The sequence below is a fragment of the Netta rufina genome (assembly GCF_964035555.1).
Source record: "Netta rufina genome assembly, chromosome: 22".
NCBI lineage: Eukaryota > Metazoa > Chordata > Aves > Anseriformes > Anatidae > Netta > Netta rufina.
Window position 1 is genome coordinate 2,572,258 of NC_140146.1, and position 18,135 is coordinate 2,590,392.

General features: G+C 40.6%; 1 protein-coding gene across 3 annotated transcripts in view; it reads right to left on the bottom strand.

Annotated features, from left to right (window-relative positions):
- UBR4 (ubiquitin protein ligase E3 component n-recognin 4) overlaps window positions 1-18,135 on the bottom strand; it is a 77,121-nt gene that overhangs the window by 47,221 nt on the left and 11,765 nt on the right. For all 3 annotated transcript variants that reach the window (XM_084300089.1, XM_084300088.1, XM_084300087.1), the window contains exons 18-45: window positions 16,832-17,001; window positions 15,771-16,053; window positions 15,055-15,187; window positions 14,699-14,778; window positions 14,139-14,267; window positions 13,558-13,740; window positions 13,199-13,321; window positions 12,880-13,109; window positions 12,133-12,257; window positions 11,459-11,556; window positions 11,174-11,331; window positions 10,282-10,491; window positions 9,245-9,346; window positions 8,513-8,613; window positions 7,799-7,997; window positions 7,378-7,566; window positions 6,960-7,023; window positions 6,574-6,765; window positions 5,905-5,975; window positions 5,626-5,773; window positions 4,843-5,070; window positions 4,451-4,621; window positions 4,158-4,340; window positions 3,714-3,872; window positions 2,981-3,133; window positions 2,449-2,676; window positions 1,430-1,587; window positions 106-277 (exon numbers count right to left, since the gene is read on the bottom strand). In XM_084300089.1, the coding sequence (XP_084156215.1) occupies window positions 106-277; window positions 1,430-1,587; window positions 2,449-2,676; window positions 2,981-3,133; window positions 3,714-3,872; window positions 4,158-4,340; window positions 4,451-4,621; window positions 4,843-5,070; window positions 5,626-5,773; window positions 5,905-5,975; window positions 6,574-6,765; window positions 6,960-7,023; window positions 7,378-7,566; window positions 7,799-7,997; window positions 8,513-8,613; window positions 9,245-9,346; window positions 10,282-10,491; window positions 11,174-11,331; window positions 11,459-11,556; window positions 12,133-12,257; window positions 12,880-13,109; window positions 13,199-13,321; window positions 13,558-13,740; window positions 14,139-14,267; window positions 14,699-14,778; window positions 15,055-15,187; window positions 15,771-16,053; window positions 16,832-17,001 (4,440 nt within the window). The remainder of the gene's footprint in view (window positions 1-105; window positions 278-1,429; window positions 1,588-2,448; window positions 2,677-2,980; window positions 3,134-3,713; window positions 3,873-4,157; window positions 4,341-4,450; window positions 4,622-4,842; window positions 5,071-5,625; window positions 5,774-5,904; window positions 5,976-6,573; window positions 6,766-6,959; window positions 7,024-7,377; window positions 7,567-7,798; window positions 7,998-8,512; window positions 8,614-9,244; window positions 9,347-10,281; window positions 10,492-11,173; window positions 11,332-11,458; window positions 11,557-12,132; window positions 12,258-12,879; window positions 13,110-13,198; window positions 13,322-13,557; window positions 13,741-14,138; window positions 14,268-14,698; window positions 14,779-15,054; window positions 15,188-15,770; window positions 16,054-16,831; window positions 17,002-18,135) is intronic.

Below are 18,135 nucleotides of genomic sequence, written 5' to 3' on the forward strand. Positions count from 1 at the left end.
ACCTGACAACTGCTGTTCTTTGCATTAAAAAGTCCAGAGATCTTGTTATTGGAACAAGAAGAGACTACATCTGAAGGACCAAAAAGAAGGGGAAGTACAACAAACCTTTGCTTTGGCTGGCAAGGTTTTAATCTCCTGGATAAGAAAGGTATCTGGCTTCACCATAACCACCAGTGGAACACCTGTGGTTTGCTGAACACAGCACACCAAGCCAGGGTGGTTCATGACTTCAGACCACTGACACAATGCTGGTGAAGTCTTACTCCCACCATTTGAACTGCAAGAGATGAAGGGCAAAAAGACACTGATTTAAGAAGCAACAAGTGAAAACACACAAAAACCCACCACCACTAAATCAGTTAAAGCTTCTTCCACAGTAGAAATTCAAATCACTGAACAACTAGGAACACAGGTACCCAGTTTATAGGTGAGAAACATGGAAAAAGTGTCAAGTAGGCAAAAGGCACAAGCATTCCCATACATGGCCCTGATCTCTCAAGGAAGCCCTGAAAACTCAAGGTAAGACACTTACCTGGTAATATTTTATACCCAAAGCCAAGAATGTAATTTTAAAATGGCTTTCAGCTATCTTTTTAAAGCATGTGCTCCTGTTATCAGGTTATTATTAGGGGTACCAACAGACCACGTTGCTACATTCTAGCACAGTCTGGCACACAGGTTAAAATCCAGGTGAACACACAGTTCCATGGACACTGTTCCATGTTTCAGCACACCCAGCAGCCCTAAACAAAGACCAATGTAGTAGAATCTTTGTGACTTTGTTTACTGGGAAAAAAAAAAAGTTGATAAACACTAAGCCAAGCTCGACTGGGGCCAGAAAGCTCATGGAACGTGTCCCTTCCATGGGGCCCACTCAAGATAGTGGCTTTGTGTCACGCTAGCGAGGAATCTGTGGCGGAAATGCCCAGCTCAGGTTATCAGAGTAGATGACAGGACGTGTTATGTTATGAATGTGGCAAGAAAAAAGAGATTGGTTTCCTGCAAGGGAGCCTGCAAATAAGCCTTAGTATGCACAGTGCACAAGGTCCACTGCAGTACTGGTGCCGAAAGGAAACAAAGGCTTCCTGCTTTGCAGCCTCCGCGAGGGAGGGTAATCCCATCGGTTCCAGCTGCCGCATGAGTCGCAGCTCCACACAGTGCAGCATGGCTGCTCGGAAGCCACCTTTCTGCTGTGAAATCCTAGTGGGAAGAGATGCATACACATCCCACTGCTGAAAGATTGAGCTCTGGTTTCAAATCATCCGATACTAGGCCAAGAGCAACATGCAAATTAACAAGAAAACATCACTCAAAGAGGAACTTCACCACAGGCTTTGGCCATCTGAAACTGGGTTGTCAATTAGCAATATTTATTACTATTTATTACCAGATAGGAAAACCTCAGGGGAGCCTTGCATCCGAGTCTCACCTCTTTATGTTAATTGGGAATAGCCTCTGCACTTCCAGACTGGCCCGGCTGATGGTGGCTGCAAAGGATTTGCCTTGACAATAACTGAAGAACAACATCTGTAGGACATGGGAGTAATACACTGACACACCACCTCCGGCTACCTGGCCATTACTGTCCTGTAGGATCAGAGAGAAATAACAACATTTAAGATAAATATGCATCCTCCAAAACACTCTCAAGCAGTCAGGCTTTTAAGTTTCTCAACTGATCAAATTATTCCAAAAGCCCTCTCCCCACTGGTAAGAGAGAACAGCCCAAGATGACAATTTTTGAAGCTAAATTCTGTAGTGAACTCATCTATCAGATACTTCAAAGGCTTTTGAATGGGATACTGAGATTGCATACCTGTAGGCTGTAGTTAGAGCCCTCAGCTACCACATCTGTGTGCTTGAATGTTGTATGACAATCTCACATGGAGCGCTCCCCATGTTCCCAGCTCATAAAAAGAGCTTTCCTGTGGGCCTTCTTCTCATCTATTTCCCTGTTTCGGAGCAGGCTCGGGGAAAAGCACTGAGTAAAACGTGGATGGATTTTAAAAGTCACCTGTAACTTGGCATGCCCCAAGACTACAGAGCTGCTATAAACCAGCTATGGGCGAGATACAAAGTCTCACTCCATCTCTACAGCTTCAGCAACAGTCAGTAACTTTATCCATTCTGGTTACTGCACCCCTGGAGAGCCTCAGGCAGAGAACAGCACTGCTCCAAAGGCATCTCCGTGCTGAGATACCCTGCTGGGCGTAACTTCACAGCCAGGCACAGAAAAACACGCTTCATTTCCTAGATGAAAGGATCAAGGGGGTTCATTTTTAACCCCACTCCCTTTCACTGCAAGGGTATTTCTCTTAAAGGAATGCCAAGCTCATTGATCTAGATGAGGGAACTTCAAAAAAAGAAAAAAAAAAACACTTCTGCCTCCAACTGTAAGACTAATAAAGACACATTTCCTATACTACAAGAAAGAGAAGTCACCAGTACCTTTAGGTCCTCATGATTAACTTCAAGCACATTGGTGACGTAGAATGGTCCATGCTGGGCACTGCTTGCCTCTTCCATGAGCTGTGTATAGATGTACCCAGCAGAGGACATGATCACTATTATGTTCTTTCCCTCCTCATTGAAGAGGAAAGTGACGTCCCTGATTTTGGAACTGGGTAGGAGGAAATAGAACGTTGGGCTCAAGGCATCCACAGAGAGATCATAAATCTGTGGGGAGAAATCAAGAAAAGAGTTAACTGATAGGATATTAAACTTTTTTTTTTTTTTCCCACAGTTCAAATGGATAAAAGTTGAGAAAGGAAATTATTATATTACAGATTATAGTTCTTTTTTTTTTCTCTGCGTTCTTTGTCTCTGCCTTTTCTTACGCTAGCCAAACACCACAAATTTACATCTTTAATTTCTTTCTAAGAATACCACCTTCTTCTACATACAACTCATCAAGAGACCCAGAATGTAATGCCTGAAAGAAGACAACCACAACTCATGAGTAGGTTATGGCCAAACATACCTTCACAAAGTCTGCAGTCACAATAGCAAGCTCTGTTTGAGATCCTGGCAGCCACACAGCTTTAATGATGAAGTTTCCTGTAGCTAGTTGGGGATGAAGTACCAAATGGTCAGAGACTGATCCAGAGCTGCTGAATGTTAACACGTGGCAGTCCTGGAGTAATGAAAATAGTAGTATTAGATTAGGTCAAATATTGGAACAAAATACTTGTATCCCTATCAAGCCAAGAACAGAGTTAAAAGCTGGCATTCCTCTCAGCTTCAATAATGATTCATATAGTAGGAATTTCAAATTCCTGCACTTAACATGAGTGACACTGAAGTCAGTAAGAAAAAAAAAAAAAAAAGGTCTAGTCCAGATGTTTCTTAGATAAAGAAGAAATCTGTGGATTCTACACTGTGAAAGCTGAATCCAAATTTGGGAGAATACCAAAAAAGGGGTCTTTGCTACAAAATACTTGTTGTTACAGACTAAGGCACTCTTGACTCCTGTCTTCAAGTTTGACCTAAAAACACTAAGAAGTATTATTTTGAGGCATTGTCCCATTTACAGCATAATTCATAGACATACCATTTCTTTTACTTCACATATCTAGTAAAGAAGTGATTCATGAGCTAGAATTAGTGACAGACCTTTGGACTTGGCTCTGAGCTAGCTCCTTAAAAGAAAAAAATACATACGGTTTTGAGATGATGTTTCCAAGGGCCTAGAAAAGGGTTAGTGAGACACTTACTTTCAGTCCACACACAGCTAAGTAGTCCTCCTTGCAGGGATTTCCAGTTAGACTCAGTACAGTAAAAGGAACAGGTGCAGAAGCAAGGCGCGTGAGTGTCAATTTCCTTTTGCTGGAGTCTGCTTGTTTCAGCAGAGCTGAGAGCTGAAGGACTGTAATCTGCAAAACAAAATGAGCTTAGTTACCCAACTTTAGGATTTGGGAGAAAACGTCATTTCTATTTCATCTCTATGACTGTGTCCTTACTGTTTTCACCACTTCTGCTGCAAAAATTCTTTTCTCTGAAAAATTAGAGGTTATTTTAAGCCATACAGTACTTGACAGAAGAACCAGATTTGAGGACAGGTGGCCCAAATCACAATTTGTTGTTCAGTGTTCTAAGGCTATTTCATTTTCCTTTACAACCCCACAGTTAGAGAGTCCTTACAGAATGAAAGAACTCACCTTGCCCTTTTCATGACTCACAGCCAGGTGCTGCCGACGTCCATGTGGGGATGACAGCACACACATCGCCACCCGTCTTAGCACATGAGCACTGATCAGCTGCCGGATCGTCTGGCCCTGATCACCACTGTAGTTCATACGGACATTCTCAAATGCACCTTCTTGGGAGCCAAGAGTTGGGACCTGAGCCATTAGTAGCAGACAAAGCATAAGAAAGTGCATCACTGACTTTTTCTGCTTAAAATCTACCCGTAATCTAATTACTGATAATAATAGCCCCTTTAGTATCATACCATCAACTGATCTGTCATTTCTACTGACTTGTCCAATGTATGCAGCTCATTGAGAGCCTGCTGGGCACGACTGCTGCTCCCCATAGCTGAGGCTTGCTGGAAGTTTATCTGAATGGCATCCATTAAGAAATTCAACATCTCCAGCACCAAAGGAGCGAAGGAGAAGTTGGCCTACAAGAAACAAATATCACAAGTGAGGCTCAAGATGCTCCTGCTGGGTCCTCAGAAGATCTGCATTTCAACAAGTTTTCAAAACCTGAAGCTGCCTCTATGATCCTTACTGTCAGGAAGAAGATCCCAAAAATCAAGTACCATGACTGATAACCACCACAGTCCGTCTGAGATCCTCAACATAAACCATGAACCTTTTAACAGCTAGCTGATAATTATACCTGGGACTGCAATTCCTCTCGACAGCCCTCAACATTTCTACACAGGCTGCTCTTCTTGGGTTTTTCTTCATCAGGGCCCTTCCCCTCACTGATGGTGACCTTGGCTTTCTCTGCAGGAGAGGTGCTTGCATGTCGAATGACGCTCTCAGGCACTCTAGGCTCGCTCTGGAAGGCAGATTCCTTCATGGTAGAGCTCATACCACTGCTGGGGGTTCTCTTCACCAAAGCCTGCAGATGACACAAATGTTAAAAGGTCAAACCAGACTCAAATTCATCACTTACAGAACGAGAATAGATTTCAATGGCAACAAGATTCATGCAATTTCAAGGAAAGAGAATTAAATTCTCTTACAATGCATTTTTTAAAAAATGAAAATAGTTGCCAGTATGCCACTCTCCACCCAAGTATATGAAAAGCTTTCACATTTAATATAAAATTTCTTTGTTTTTAGGGGAAAATGTGGGAAAGGTAGTATCTGACAGCTGTGTAGCTTAAGCTAACTTGCAAATGCTGTATCAGGAGGTAGAATCCCAGTCGCCACTAGGACAGAGATTTGCCAATGCACTTATTTAGTTATTTGGTGCAAAAAAAAAAAAAAATCACAAGACAAACTGTGTATTAGGAGGCTTCATTGTAAAGCCAGAGCCTTCAGATCTTAGTACTCTTATCACGACAAAACTTACTGCAGAACATAAACCTCTGCAAAAGACTTGAAATACCACAGGAATACACAGCTTGAAATTTGACATCACAACTTGAATTTTGACATCAAGACACTTTACCAGGCAACTACCATCTTCCTTTGCTCCACAGTCACAGAAGAATGATCCGTATTTGGCATAAGAAATCTCATGATCCTTATGACAAACTTTAGCACAAACTGTGCAAACGCCAACCCCATCAACCATCTTGCAAGTGTGACAGTGATACCTGCACAAAAGAAGTCAGGTGAGTTATTAAAGACAGTGCTTCAGGAAGCCTCTACAGACTGCACTGTTTTCTTCTCAATGGTCGGAAATATCAGGGTGAAATTCTGACCATGAGTTTGGAGAGATTCTTACCAATGTTGATTCATGAATTCTTTCTGCGTAATGGTGAAGGTACAGAGCTTATTACAAAGAGAATCTTCATCCTGTTAAGAAGAAAGATGTTTTAGTAAGGTCTTAGAACTGCACAGCTTCAGTAAAGGCTCATGGTACAGAATACATTCCTCATATGTTACATGTGCATTTTAAGAACAGTGAGTTTTAGCACCACCTAGCTAAAGTAATGCAACTGGTATCAAACCACACAGAAAGAGGAGATGGTGACGCTTTACAGGAACTAGAAAGAGTAAACTGAGAAACAGAACAGTGACAAAATAATATTTTGGGATGACAAAATTTCAAAAATGAGTTAACAGCTTTCTTTTCACCCAACAGTACTTAAAAGCCTAATCTAAGATGTGTACTAATACAAAAGCTACTAACTGAACAACAAATAGGCTAGAACAAACTCATCTCACTCCATTTCTTCCTCTCCGTTTTCTATAAACACCTTTTAACATCACATAGTCATATCTAAACACAAACAACAGATATTCTCTTCCAGATTTGAGACTAAGGTTCTTCACTCTGTCTCACATTAGGAATAAGTAAAAAACTCTCAATCTATAACAAACAATTCCGATCTGGAAGATGCAACATAAATCTTCATCTCATTTGCAGTATTAACTGTTGACTACCACCTACCGAATCTTCGGCTTGAGAGTCCTCCTCCTCCACTGCCAACTCTTCCACCCAGTCTGAATCCACCTCAATTGCCCGTTCTTCACCATCAACAGAAAGATGACTTGGTCCTTGGCCACTGGTCTGGCTCAGTGCATTAGTGACATCAGCCAAGTAAGAAACGATATGGCATGTACACTCCAGGATAGTTACATGCTATGAATTAGAGACATATGAAAATGAGAGGCAATGCTTATATCCCATTATAGCTGCTATAAGGCAGGAAAACATAACACACACATTCCTGACCATTTTGTTATCAAATTCTCACTGCAATCAAAACAAGACAGCTGATAAAGCTGCTGCCTAAGATTTATTCCTGCTAATTAAACAACAGCCATGTGTCTTACCTTCCCCTGCATGACGTTGGCATTCATTTTTTCTACCACATTCTTTTGAGACAGGTATTTCTTGCTGTAACACAAGACAGCAGAGAAGATCATTGCTACTGTCTTTGGGAAGTATAAACTCAGTTCCCACTAACAGCTCCTACCATTTAGCTTGCTCTAGATCAGCAACAGAAAATGTATCAATGCAGTAATTACTTAAACCATCAAGAGTGGAAAAGACAAAGAAATCACATGGTTGTTCTTAGGCTAGTTCATGTCCCACCCACCATCTCAGACACTCTGTATTCCTCCAAATAACAAATAATAAATTACAAAATAAGCATGTATCAGTAAACATGCACTTCTGTCCACCAATAATCAGAGAAGTCATTTTTAATTGATGTAACTGAATGAACAGCAGTATACCATTTGTACTTACCATCTGCCTAGCCAATCAACAGCAGCACCATGAAGCTGGAGGTGTCCCGCGCCTTGTCCTGCACTGGCCAAAGTTGCCATCACAACCATCAGTTCAGGAAAGCCTGTGCCATCACCATTGGCCAACATTTCCGTTGCCATTGGTATGAGAGTACTCAGCAGAACAGTGCACACGCCTTCTCCAACTTGGCTAATCAAAAAGAAGAAACTTTCAGATGCTGCACATCACCCACTGGAAGTACAGCTAAGGCCTACACTGCAAGAGCATTGACTCAGCAATCCCTTCATGGGAAACAGCCATTCCTCCACCATTTTATTTGAAAGCTGTCAACAGGAAGCCATCAGCAACTCAATTAATTTGCACATCTAGAGAGTAAAACAAAGGAACAGTGCAGGAAAGCAATGACGAAGGTGTACTTCACCTGTTTTCCCTAACGATGTAAGTTGTCAAGAGTTGCAGCAGTTGCCTGTTCTCCTGAACAATGTCCAGTTGATCTGAATCTTTGGGTGGGGACATGGTCATCCTGGTTAACCAGGCCTGGAGACGCACAGGCTCCACACAAGCCAGCTGAGCCAAAGAGCCACAAAGTCGCAACAGGCTGGGGTTAGGACTCTTCTCAGCTGATGGAGAAAATTACTAGTGAGTGACGAACAACATGTTTGAAGATGGCTTTCTCTTTTTAACTGATCCCAGTCACAGAAAACATTTCCTTGGAACCGGGACCCAATTGCAAAGCAGCTGTCTTCTCTCCTACTTATGAAAGGTAATCAGCTATAACAAGCAAATATCAGTTCTTCAGGATGCAGTACTTATTTCCTGACAGGCATTATAGGAACACGAGCACAAAATGCTCACCTACCAACTTCTCCTTAGACTTAAATCTCTCTCTAATGCTAAAGTTAGCTGTTACCAATATTGAAAGAAAAAATGGCCAATTAAATGTGCAGCTTAAGAGAGGAAGTGAGAAAAGAATGAGCAACATACAGAAATCATAGGAAACTATTATGCATGAAGATGTCATTCCACTTCCTTTTAGAGCTTTTCTTTCAAGCATTTTCCTATTGTAGTCTCTCTAATACAAGAACAGTAGTAAGTGGACAAAGGCATAACAGGGAAACTCAACACAATCACTTACTTAGCTGGAAGAGTTTGGTGAAGAATTTCAGTACCCTGTTGCAAAACTTCGCTGAGAGGTTTTCATTGGCTGTTGCCATCATGATCTGGACCAATTCTCCACTGTATGACGAAGGAGAAAATAAGTCAGCTTTGTAAAAGAGCACCCATTCCATTTTTTTCCCACTTCAGTTTCATTATATGTGTCCTCACATTTAAGACTGGTAACTGTCTGTACTAACACTGCTCAGCAGCCAAGCCACAGAAATTGCTTTGTTGCTTTGTTTCCATCATAATTACCTTTCGTAATTCTAAGCTGGGCCAATGCCTGAGAAAACCTGGGATTTTGCAAGTTGAACTGTACCATCTTACAGGCCAGATCTAGTGAGTGGCATCCCTGCCTGTGGCAGGGGAATTGGAACTAGATGATCTTTGAGGTCCCTGCCAACCCAGGCCATTCTATGATTCATGATCTCTCAAAAATCTCCTTCCAATGCCTTTCCTCTCACAAGATCCCCCACTGCTTATCACTACAAGGATTTGCTGAATATTTTACTTGGAATAACAAAGATCTAGGTGCTCTCCCACACAGAAAGTCTTTTCAAATTCCTGCATTGCTTGAAGGATATACTATCCCTATACAGTCTGCATTGTGCTGTACAAAGATATTAATATTCCTAATGAGTCAATGGTGACAAGCTAAGAGAAAAGGGAAGAGAAAGTGCTTGCCCTATAACTTTCAAGATAATTTTACCTTTCTGAAAAGAATTCCTCCATGGCTTTTCGGGCTTGGCTACTCTCCAGCTGTTTCTCCAGATGCTGCAAGCATTCCTCCAAGATGGACTCATCCAGGCCACTGAAGATCAAAAGACACGGTGAAATAAGAATATATAAGCACAATTTCAATAATTCTGAGACAATACATGAACAATTTTGCTAAAACAATTCTTACAAACCTTTCACTAGCTAAAAGAAGTTCTCCTTCCAAGAGACAGGAGAAAAACAATTGATTAACAAACATCGCATTAAGTCCAACAAATCTAACAAATGATCAGAAAAAACGTGGCACACACTGTAGGCAAGTTACAGTTAGAAACCTAGAATAATACAGCCCTTTCAAACACCTCACAGTACGAATGCCTCTAAATTGCTGCTCTTTCCATATTTTGTCTCTTAGTGTCACTGCACCTGTTCTCTACTGTGCTCTTCCCCACTCCACAACACATATTGCAAGTAAAATCCAATTACTTTTATGTCCTCTACCAGAAGGCACAGTAGATCTTCTGAATACCTCCCATCCGGAGAGAATGAGTGGTAGAAAGATGCAGTATCATCACATCTAATAGTTTTATGTTTCAGATGGGTAGAATCAACATTTGCACATCAAGCTTATTCTCTATATACACAGCAAGTAAGGGGTAGGAAGCATAATCAGGCTAGTTCACTATGATAAAGCAGGCATTAGCCATATAAACAACAAGAATAGAGGCAAAGGAATATAAAGCAAGATAGGTCACAGCACATCTGATTTTGTGCTTGTATTTACATAATTTTCTATTTGCCTAAGTAAAAAAGCTATCCATATATATGATCTATCCAGAGTTAGAAGAGATGATTAAAATCCATGCTGCCTAAACCACAACGCTGAAAATTCTGGTGAAGTGAATGAAGTGTCTTACATTTTCAGTCAACAAGTATCATAGCCTTCAACAGATAAAAAAAACAAAGCTGATTTTTTTGCATTTCTGTTGCGCTGCTCAGGAAACAACAACAAGCCACACAGTCCATTACCTGTTTGGATCAGAGTGATGCGCCAGTATGTTATAGCATCCTGTGATCAATTTCTCATAAACACGTGCCAGGAATTCATCTGACTCTGCAGGACCCAAGATCCTTTCTAGAGAGTTGCTGCTTATTTCTGCCACACTCTCTGTGCTGGCCTCCAAAAGGAGGGGCAACAGGGAATGAATCACTTGTGGTGGGTTCAAATCATCTGACCAGCTTGAAAAGAAAACAATTTAATTATCTATATGGTAAAATATAGAAACGTCTTTACTGCGTAAATCTTAAGTCACACCAGTAAACTGTAAGTCTGGATGGAAGTATGTGACAAAAACTCTTCTCAGAAAGCAGGGATAAATACAGTGGGCACAGCTATTTTCCCCTCTGAAATATGGTTCTCATTTGGAAAAACCTACACATTATTTTTGCACATATACATACACCTACAGCACTCTCCTAGACAGTCACATTATCACTTATTAGGGCTTTTGGATCTGTCTGCAGTGTTTACAACTACTTTGTCTGAGACCATCTTTGTGTTAAATCCCTATGAAAAAAATAATTCTTTCACTTCACTTCCTTCTTATGCTTTGAAAAGATTGCACAACTGAATGATAACACACAATCAAATTAGATCCATATTGCCTCAACTTATACCCCAGTTTCTTCAAGTTCTCCTTCAACGGAAGGGCTAAATGTTTCTATCAGAGACCCTATGTTTTAGGGATATCCCATCAAGAGAGAAAGGCTATTTTTCATTCATTTAGAATTGTATACTTAAGGCTTAGTTCAAAATACATATCCAATTCAGTAAGTGTTCCAACCAGTCTGATGAAGACAGACATTCAGAGCAGCAGACAGACCTATACAGCAAGAACGTAATATGAAAAACATCACTTACACAATGAGATCCCCAGTAAGTCTGACCAGAGAGAGAAGGGTGTGTTTTAGGGAAGCTGCAAGAGGTAGACTTTGGCTGCAGAGAGTACCAAGGTGGGCAGCCTGAACTGCACTGATGTAGCTTTCTGCAGGGATTGTGTCATTCGCAAAGGCATTGCGCTAAGGATTGAGACAGATACATACACAAAAATATCAGAATTGTTTAGCAGAAAGACAAACTACCCATCATTCCCTGCAATTTACATAGTTGAGATTATGTCAGATCAATCCACAAGGCTGGACTCACCCATGAGCCAATGTTTGGAAACTCATTGGTATGAATGTTGTTCCATGTTTCACATAAAGTCTGCACAGCTGATGGCAAATTCTGAACAAGCGTTGGACCTGCAATCAATACAGAATCATAAGCCAGTGAGTCACGGGTCCTACTGAAGAAAGAGAATGATTTTACATCACTGTTTAAAACTAGATCATGATTTAAGTAAGACACAATTCTAGCTAAGTTTGAGCTGTAACTCCGCTGAGGGCTACTTTCATGCTTTTCTACAAGCTAAAATTATCCCTGAAGTTTGCATCAGCTTTCCAGTTACTTTCACCTTATTAAAACAACAGGAAACATAGCAAAAATACGAATTCACAGCAGTCTTCAAAATACCAGCATTTCACAGTATGTCATGCCATTCCACTGGAGCACCAACATGGTTATAAAAACCATTTTAACAAGCCAGAGAAGCCCACATATTACTTTCCAAGGCTTGCCCCTCTTTTTCAGCTTTTACAACACTAAAAAGAAAACACTTCCCAGTCGGCTGCTGACAGGTTAATACACTATCTGAACAAGGTGGTGAAGAAAAAAGAATGCATTAGCCAGCATACAGCTCTGAAACTGAATGTTGGCAGCACTGTAGAGAGCTTCACCCACAAACACACAAGGAAATTTGAACTATCCAGGACACTCACCTAAGGTATTAGACTTGGAACGGCTGGATGCAATGGCCAGGACAGCAGCATAACCTCGCAGCTTCTCTTCAGAAGGTTTGTTCTCACTGGAGCCTTCTTCAGAGAGGCTACGTAGCAAGTAAGATCTGCATTCATGAGGGAAAGGATTCATTTCAGGAAGCAGTTCTGTATTTCTTAACTAAACGTATCAATACGGTGACACATAAAGCAAACTTCTGAAGTTCTACCCCATACTTCATGTGATACCACTAAGTGTTTTGGGCTTTTATCTCCTCTAAGCTGCTTACCAGGAAAAGTATCTGCTCAAAAGAAAAAAGCTGATTTACTTTTGCTTTCTTCTACATAGGGGCTAATGAGAGTTTAGAAGACTTCAAACTCCTAATCTAAGAATTAACACACAGACACACACACACACAAAGCCTCGATGGTCTCTCTGACAGTCTCAATAGTATGTCAGTGAAATAACCTTAAGCAGCACTATCCTAGAAAGTGGTAAGAAGAGGTTTCATCTTCAGAGAAAAACTGTTTTTGCAAACTTGCAAGAAAGTTTTGGGTGATCAGACAAGAAGTCTACTTAGAAATAAGAAACTCCATGTTATAGCTTGTGAAGCTTCTCTTTTTCTCCTTTTAAAAACAATGGACACTCTAAAGGACTTCAAACCACCTCTCTACAAAAACAACAAATAAAATGAAAAGCCCCATGCACATAAGAAACTTGTATTTCTGTTGGAGATGCTAAGGTTGTACCTTGTAAATGTAGCATAGGTGTCAATAAGCTGTAGCGTAGCAGGCAGGAGGTTCTTGGTTATCTCTGAGGACTTCTGTGGATCAGTTTCTGCAGCTAGCTTGGAAAAGTGCTCATCTAGAGAAACCTGGATCTTAGAAATTGCAGCATCAAGGGTGTAAATGGACTGTAAACTGGGAACTTCGTGCAGTTGGAGAATAGTTGTGCAGTCAATGCCACAGAAAGAAGATATCTTAAAATACAAAGCAATGGAATTGTAAGTGCAAATCATTCCATGAAAGTAGATGTTCCACGTCCACATTTGCATTCGCATCGGCTTACCTGACGAGCAAAGTATTCTTCTGCTATTTCTACATCGTATTTCACTGAACTGCACTTGCTGGAGGCCAATTCAATGAGAGAAGCAGCATGGTCAGCTTTCATGCCCTGCTTGATAAGGTGATCCTATAGATGCCAAAAAAAAAAAAAAAAGACTTATCACACTTTAGAAGTGCTCTGTAATCAACACACTCTGGCATCTACTAGGCTAGAATACTACAGAAAATGCAGACAGAAGTTCCAATTTCTCACCACCACGCCCGCACAACAAAGCCCACATGTAGTAAGCATGGAAGAACAAGAGACTGACATTCTTACTATCAACAACATTATAAAGCACCACAACAATGATGAGGCCGTACCTTGATCCATGTGACGTAAGATGGGATTCGAAGACGAGAAGACCAGCGCAACGTGTGTAAAATATCACATTCACTCATTTCTGGTGTGTTTGTAGCCAACTGATTCATGTAGTTTTTGGATGGAGGCAAAATCCCTAGAATTCGCCACAGTATCAAGAAGTAGTACTGAAGTGCACAGGCTTCCTAAACAAAAGTACCGTTGGACTAATTAGTAATGGAAGATCGCAGTTTCAATCATTATACTGAAATTATCCCATCAGGGACTCTAGACTCTTGTAGATGTGCCAAATCACATCCACACACCGTTCCATATTTTGCAGCAAAGTATGCAACAAAGAGTAAGAGAAGACAAGGATTACATAAAAATTGGAGTTACCAGGGAGGAACAGTAGATCTGAAACATGTTGTGAACTAAAAACCCATGAGAGATGTACCACCACTAAAAATACTACCATTACACATGGGATTTTCAAGCTCTCAATTACTTCAGCCACTATCAAGAATACCTGTTTTAAACAGCAAATCTAAACACCTGTTATTCCTCAATATAGGCACCATTACAGCAATGCATACAGTCTTACCAGTGCAGTGACATTTTTGTTCTCCTTCCTCCTGAGTGTATCAAACTGTGACCCAGCTGCAAGTAGTGAAGTCAGGGCTGTGTAAAGCTCATCGTACTTCATAGTCCTAGAGAAAAGGACCTCACAAACCTGCACGAGATGACAAGTCAGGATCATTGCTTGCATCTGCATTTATATAGAGTCAAGATTTTCTCTAAGAATTCAGAATACACACAGACCAGAACTATGCAAAATGTAACTTCAGGAAGTTAACAGGTCAGGTACTGTCAGGTACTTCTCTTCCCAGTCAGGGTACCAACGCATTGGTTCCAATGCAGCATGCATTATGCAAGCCTTCGATGACAACAAACTTATTGAGGAAACAAAACCCAGGAAAAACTACCTTGGAACAAACTGATAGGAAAGCAAAGCAACTCTAATAATCTTTCTCTTAGATGTTTCTCCATTTGGAGAAAAAATTCTGCTCTAGCTGCTTCATCAGGTTTTTCCTTCTCGTCTCTTTTCCCTGGCACTTGTCAAGTCAACACTGCCCTCTGAAGGCTTACAGAAATCCCACATACCATGCTATCTAGACGGTTCAGGTCATCTTCAGAAGCTTCTAAAGATAGGATGCAGTAGAATCTGGGCTGTAGAACTGAGTCTGGAAGGAGAGTACAGAAAATTTACAGTGAGAGTTTTAGCTTGACAGTACTGTATTATCGTCTTTATTTTGAATCACTTTGTAACATATTCCTAGAGACAATAATAATTTTCTTTAATAAAACCATTGAAGTATAATTATATGCTTTTCTTAATCTGTTTTAACTATGCCCATCAAAAGCAGGAAAAGGTACCCAGGCCAGGGTGTAGGAAAGGCTCTCATTTATTTGTAAAAGCAAATTTTAGAATAAAAAATTCCTTACATTTTCCTTCTTACCTGATGAACAGTGTTTAGACCAGTTTTCTTCCACCTCCTTAAAACCATGATAGAGTGGGACAGAAGTTCGTCTGCTATTGTCCTGGGACCCGCTCACCCAGCCAATGGGTGGAGTCAGCAAATTATATTGCACCTAAGTAAAAGAGAAAAAAAAAAAACATTGCAACTTCATCATTAAGCAAGGAGACCCCAACAGTAACAAAAGAAGAAACAAAATAGAAACAGCCCCAGTGCTAAAACACAATCATTCTCAGCTTCTGAGGGAAGCCCTGGACCCTATCTAATGACTTTTATTCCAGAATGAGCAGCTTAAATCAATGGTCAAGCTTCCAACAGATGGAAAAGCCACACACAAAACACTAGCATCTCATTAATGAGAACAATGCCAAAAAACAGTGACAAGCTAAAGCAATAACGATGTGTACAAGGTATTTGAAATGGTGCCTATACCCAAAATACTCATGATTTTGAAAGATAAGGCAGGGCTTCCATCCTGTCCTTAGGATTTCTTTGAACAGCAGTTACATGAGAAATCTACACTCTAACTGAACTAGGAATCAGCAACTGTAGTTAATCATTTGTTATAACATAAAAGGCTGGTAACAGAACCAAAACTAAGTTACTCACAAAGGCTGTGAGGACACCAAATGATTGCCTGCTACAGATTTTTGCTTAGTGACCAGCTGCGTATTCAGAACATGATCTCAAAATCATACCTGTTCAAATAAGTAAACGGGGGCCTTGGAATATTGATGGAGCAAGTAGTCGAACACCAAGAATAGACGAGCCACAATAAGTGGCACAGAAGTTTGCTGGGTATCCATGTTTGCTGTTAGTTCCACAATTGTCTGGATACAGAGCATCATGATAGATCTGCGGCCCCTCTCGGAAAAGTTGTGAAAAATAAGCAGCAGCAGCTGGAGATGTTCAACATTCAGATCTTCTGTATCGTTGGGAAGAGTCCCCTGCAAGGCATTTTGCTTCAGTGTGCCCACAAACCTGAAAATGAGAAAGTTTATGAATGACTTTTCTACTTAAGAGTCATACAATCAGTTGAGATGCAGCAGACCCAAAAGATCATCAAGTCCAACCATCACCCAACACTACCACATCCACCACTGAACCACATCCCTAAGCTCCACATGCACAGAGCTCTTAAATACCCCCAGGGATGGCGACTCCACCACTTCCCTGGGCAGCCTGTTCCAATGCCTCATCACCCTTTCTGTGAAGAAATTCTTCCTGACATCTAATCTAAACCTCCCCTGGCACAACACAGGAGAGTACATTATGTATGGGAATGAGACTATGCAAATTCTAATACCTGCATAAATTCAATTAGAGGCAAAATACATTTGATGGAAAATATGAACAATCATTTAAAAGGAGATAGAGATGCGAACTCACGTCCACAGGAAAGGCAGTCCACTATGGCTTTGAGTCAGCTAAATGAGAAGTGAGCTACTAAAAGTCTGCTGAAATAAGACATTTGTTTTTCCTTTTTTAAAAACAGCATTACTGTAGGTTATTCAGCCTCCATCCACCTAGATCCTCATTCTGATGACTGATTTCGTTCATTTCCTGCATTTTAGGTGAAAAGCTCCAGCCACACAGAAGACTGACATTCTGCTCCTCCAAGCATCACATACCCACCAGTGCTCAGACAACACACGCACGTGTGTTTGTTACGCTGGTGCCAAGGAATTTTCACTTAATAAAAAATCAGAGAGATAAGAGATGACTGACTGACTTTCAACTTAACACAAAATTATCTCACCTTTCCCAAACTTTAAGGCACTCTGGGACATCAGGATCTCCCTGCGCACTGGCTTTGTGCTGCCAAATGAGGAGAAGTCGTGAGAGCACCGACAAACTTTGAGGGTGGATGTAGAGAGGCCATGGTCCTTCAGAGAAAGGGGCAACTCCCAGCTGCTGCAGAAGTGTGTTCTAGAACAAAACAGAGACCTCTTGAAAAGAGGCAAGTCTTTCTTGCTGCTTTAATTAAAAGCAAGATCTGAATAAAGAGTGTTGCTCTCAGAGCTTGTAAAGCTGTACTGGACAGCTATATTTTTCCTATCTCAAATAGTACAGCTACTGAGGGATAACTACATTGTCATTTTGTTACTTAAAACACAACAAATTGTGAACTTCACCTCCAATGTAGAAAAAATGGCATTAATAAGTTCTACTCATTTACTGCAAAAATCGCAGCAGGAGAGATTACGCTTTGGCAGAATGATACGGGTCAGCTTGCAGAGTTTGCATTTACTCTGACTGGTACTGTTATTTTAAAAACTAGGAACTGAGTACCCCTCAAGGCTTGAAAAATCACAACAAATCAGAAGCAACTATCTGGGAGATATTGTTGTACCTCTCCAGAAATGACAGAGCAAAAAATAAAGAGCTCAGAAAATGAAAACACTTCCTCAGATACATTAAGATCAATAGTATTGGGACCACTTTTGAAAAACAAAACAAAACAGTAGAAGTTCTTCGCTCAATGTCACTTAGTTGATTAAAAACATTCAAGTTTTACCCATCTAAACATCAAATGAGACAATTACAACACCATTCCATAGTTAAGAATTCAGAAGTAGACCGCTTCTACTGATCATAGAAATACTTGCTTCTTTTCAGATTTAGCCAAAAGTTTATACAAGTGTTTTTTTGTTTGGTTTGGTTGTTTGTTTTTGGGCAGGGGATATTTTAAATACAGTAGAAAACAGTCAACAAAAAGTATAGGCAATGAATTGACTGAGTGGTAAGCAATATCTACTTACAGTGTTAAGCCAGGTCAGCCCATGACCTAGCAAAGAAACCTAGAGGCTACCAAGTCATCACATGAAAGCAAAGAGATTAATTTGATTCCCCTGAAATAATTTCAATGCCTTTCGTCATCAGTCCTGACAGCAAAGTAAATCTGCAGGAATCTTGGCAAACACATGGATAGAGGTAAGTCTCCAAAACAAAATATACAAACTCACTTCCCCTTCAACCTTCATCACCTTCACAATTCAGTGGATTATCTGAATATTAAGCCTATATGCTGCAGGATGTTTTGTACTGGATGATTGTAAAGGT